At 35.4% G+C, this 3,458-nt stretch overlaps 1 protein-coding gene across 1 annotated transcript; it reads right to left on the bottom strand.

Moving 5' to 3' along the window:
* Positions 1-912: 912 nt before the first annotated feature.
* Positions 913-2,626, bottom strand: LOC110867353 (protein FEZ). The gene is made up of 3 exons (XM_022116425.2): positions 2,354-2,626; positions 1,973-2,277; positions 913-1,690 (listed from the first exon to the last, which is right to left on the bottom strand). Exons 1-3 carry the CDS (start codon positions 2,505-2,507, stop codon positions 1,091-1,093), a joined length of 1,059 nt encoding a protein of 352 aa, XP_021972117.1. The 5' UTR covers positions 2,508-2,626; the 3' UTR covers positions 913-1,090.
* Between the last annotated feature and the right edge of the window lie 832 nt (positions 2,627-3,458).

Below are 3,458 nucleotides of genomic sequence, written 5' to 3'. Positions count from 1 at the left end.
CTACATTTCATTAGAGGCAGTATGTAGTCAAAGGAAGTTATCACTAAATATGTCAATACAAAGGATAATGTTTGTAGATATGCTAACTAAGCCATTGCATGGAATAGGATTTAAGTAGTGTTTGGATATTTTGCGTATTGGTTGACTATGAACTTGGTTAAATTGTTAATAATGAGTGAGAGTCAACACAACTAGTCAAGGGGGTCTTATTTCATGTTCATTGAAGTCTAGGGGTAATTTACTAATCGTGCACAAGTTTATTAACCACTACTAAGATAATCCACAATGCTTCACCTTAGCATGCCACATCAGATTTTAGACGTCCTTAAAAAGTCCTTATTTATACAATGACAAACCTTCACAAACCACCATTAAAAATATTAAAAAATTTTGTTTAATGTTTGTATGTGCCATGGGAGGTCCCAAATCCGGACATGGGTGTGTCGGACTTCACTCCACAACGCACATCGATCCGCGGGGGTGGTCCTCAAATTCGGACCTTTGCCACATAGGAGAATTGTGGATGCTCTAATGGTATTAGTTAGATACTTCTTCATTTTGTTTTCATCTCGTCATTGTAATCACACTCTGATAATGCAATAAGGATGCAATTATTTGGTGATTGAATATGGTGTTTGTTCATCTTTCTTTGGTGTTATTTGTGATTGTTTCTTTGATTCACATTAACAGGATGGCCATCTAAGGAATTAACCAATGGTCTCTATACCAGGGTATTAGCTCATGTGTTGGTTGGTATTATGTGTTAGTGTGTATGGACAATTAGGGAAATTAATGTGTAATATCCTTTTGTAAGTGTCCTTACCTCATGTAATCTTTTCAGCTGTATCCTTCTGGCTTTGCCGTTATAATAAACTTGATATCAAAGATTTAAAAGATGGAAACCATGACCCATTTCAGATCGAATATCCAAACTTATATACATAATAATTTAGTATCATGATAGTAGTATTATCTTTTGTTCTGGCATGTACAGGTAAATACATGATAATTAAATAAAGCCAAATGAAAGAAGAATTTGAGTCCTGTACACTATGACCGAACAAAAGATCAGAGATCCAAAACAGAATTACTAATTTTGACACCGATTTGTAGAGTATGTAGGAGAATCCCATGGCATATCATGAGTCCAGTCATCGTGGACGGTTGATGGCAGGCTAAAGGGGAACCCAGTGGTTCTAACCTTTATCCACTCATGGTCATCGTTCGACAGCCTCAACCGTTCTTCATGGTCTCCAATGTCTATGCATCCTTGCATATCCTGTGGCGAGTTCACTGAAAAATCATTAAACTGTTGTGGTTCTCCAAATCCCATATTTTCAGAAGCGTCTCTTTCATTCTCAAGTAAATTAGAGTCAAGATTGAACAAGATCGGAGCCTCATCAGATGTGGTCTTTGTAGTTGATCCTGATACATCCATAGTCGAAAACATGAAACCGCTTGGGAATCCCGTGTTGGGGATTGAAAAAGGAGAGATTTTTGAAACGGTCTGATTCATGGCTATGCATGAGGGGGTGTCAAGAGCTGAAAAACTTTCGGGTGAAGCCAATCTTGATTCGTTGATGAAAATATCTGCCTTTTGTTCGGGTAATGAAGACACCCACGAGTGTGCAAGCGCTCTTTGTGCCATGGAACTCGTCTTTTTGAAGATTCTGCATATTGCCCATGCATCCTGTCAATATAAACAAGGAATTTACTTGATAATTATCCTCCATGTTTTTAAATAACTCTTAGAAAACAAGCAAACGTATCCAGTGATATCTGACTCGTAATTAAGTAGGGTCTCAAGAGGGTGAGATGCATGAAAACCCCGGCTCAAAAAACCTTTTAACGGTATAAAAGTACAACACAAAGTGTATATTAGTGATCTAGAAATGAAACGAAACCGGAGGAAAAAAAAGGATCACGAACTACCTAGAATTTTTTAAGACCACTTGAAAATTAAAATTCTTACGTTTGGTGGGAGGCTTTTATCTAAGATCCCTTTAGATGGTGACTGAGGTTGAGAGAGTGGAGGAAGCCTAAATTCATGCATCATCCAATCTGTTTTAATCCCTTTAGCAGCTCTTCCTCTATAGAACACCAAAGATTTCTTTAAACCAATACAATTAGTACCATTTGATGAATATATCGGCCTATCAGTGCCAGTTGCTTTCCAAAAACCAGCTCCTGTAACACGGTTTGGTCGTGCACTATTTCTGTATTTACGGTCCCTTGGACAATAAAAGTACCATTCTTTTTCGCCAGTGGGTGCCAAATCTATGAATAAAAAACGGTACGCGTTAAAAGAACACAAAAATAGTAGATCTTAGGTTACTATATTGATATGGCTTACTTGGTAGATCCCATGGATCATATTTGTATATATCCACTTGTTTAATAAGCTCGATAGGAAGAACCCGTTGCTGAATTTTCTTTTTTAGGTAGAATCCAACAAGTTCTTCGTCTGTTGGATGAAATCTAAAACCAGGTAACATGACATCATCCATCTATAATCAATTCTGAGATATTAACGCGAATGTGAAGCCAAATATATATGAACCAGAACAATATTACTTCGTAAGGAAAACCCGAACTAGGTCCTGTTTGATGGAGAAATTAGAGATAAACTATTCATTTCTGGCTGGCTTCCTTAAAATGGTATGTCTCCAAAGCTTCAACATGTCTTTCTGGTTTTTACAAAGTATTCCAATGAAAGAATCAGCAATAAATATGACCATTTGGGTTTGTTTGAGGGTTAATTTATAATCTTATTGGACTGATAACTTTGCCTTTTTCTTGTATGTTTCGTCGAAAACAACACAAAAGGACAGGAAAACCTTCAACAGTATTGTGATTTATTTCAAATAATATATAAAATAACAACAGTTTACTCATCAAAGATCCAAAAATGGCACTTTCTTCCTTTCATGCTTATCATAGTTTATATTTTATCATTCTTTTTGTCAAGATAAACATATGATCTCTCATTATCTAGGATGAATGATTCATTGATTTGGATCACATGGATATACTTTAATCAAATGTGTCCCCATAGAAATCAAAGTAATGTTCATTAAGGGATGTCTACACTCTATTGATAAATTCCTAGCAAGATTTACATTACTTGTTGAGAAAGATCTATATTACTTTCTAAAAAGATTTGATGTAAAATATAGAAAATGACCTTTTTGTTCTTTATAATTGTCTGAAATGGTTTTTATATGTTTGGCTGGTAAATTTCACACTAACTGTCAAGAGAGCTTTCAATTTATGATGTGGAAACATGAAAAATCCAATTTTTGTTCATACCATGTCCTCAGTATTTTTTTTCTAGGTGTTGAATTAGTGATCATATTAGTTTCGAACTTAAGAACAAGCTTGGATGTATCTATATATGGACTATGTATAAGTGTTGATAGCAATCACTAGCAAATAAAATCATCAATCATGACAAGTGA

Source organism: Helianthus annuus, chromosome 7 (assembly GCF_002127325.2).
Source record: "Helianthus annuus cultivar XRQ/B chromosome 7, HanXRQr2.0-SUNRISE, whole genome shotgun sequence".
NCBI lineage: Eukaryota > Viridiplantae > Streptophyta > Magnoliopsida > Asterales > Asteraceae > Helianthus > Helianthus annuus.
Note: the sequence above shows the minus strand (reverse complement) of the source record. Positions and strands in the feature narration are given on the sequence as shown.

Coding starts and splice junctions, on each gene's coding strand:
- LOC110867353 (XM_022116425.2), bottom strand. CDS start 2,507: ATGGATGATGTCATGTTACCTGGTTTTAGATTTCATCCAACAGACGAA. Junction 2,278..2,353: donor TGATCCATGGGATCTACCAA/GTAAGCCATATC, acceptor TTTTATTCATAG/ATTTGGCACCCACTGGCGAA. Junction 1,691..1,972: donor ATAAAAGCCTCCCACCAAAC/GTAAGAATTTTA, acceptor TTATATTGACAG/GATGCATGGGCAATATGCAG.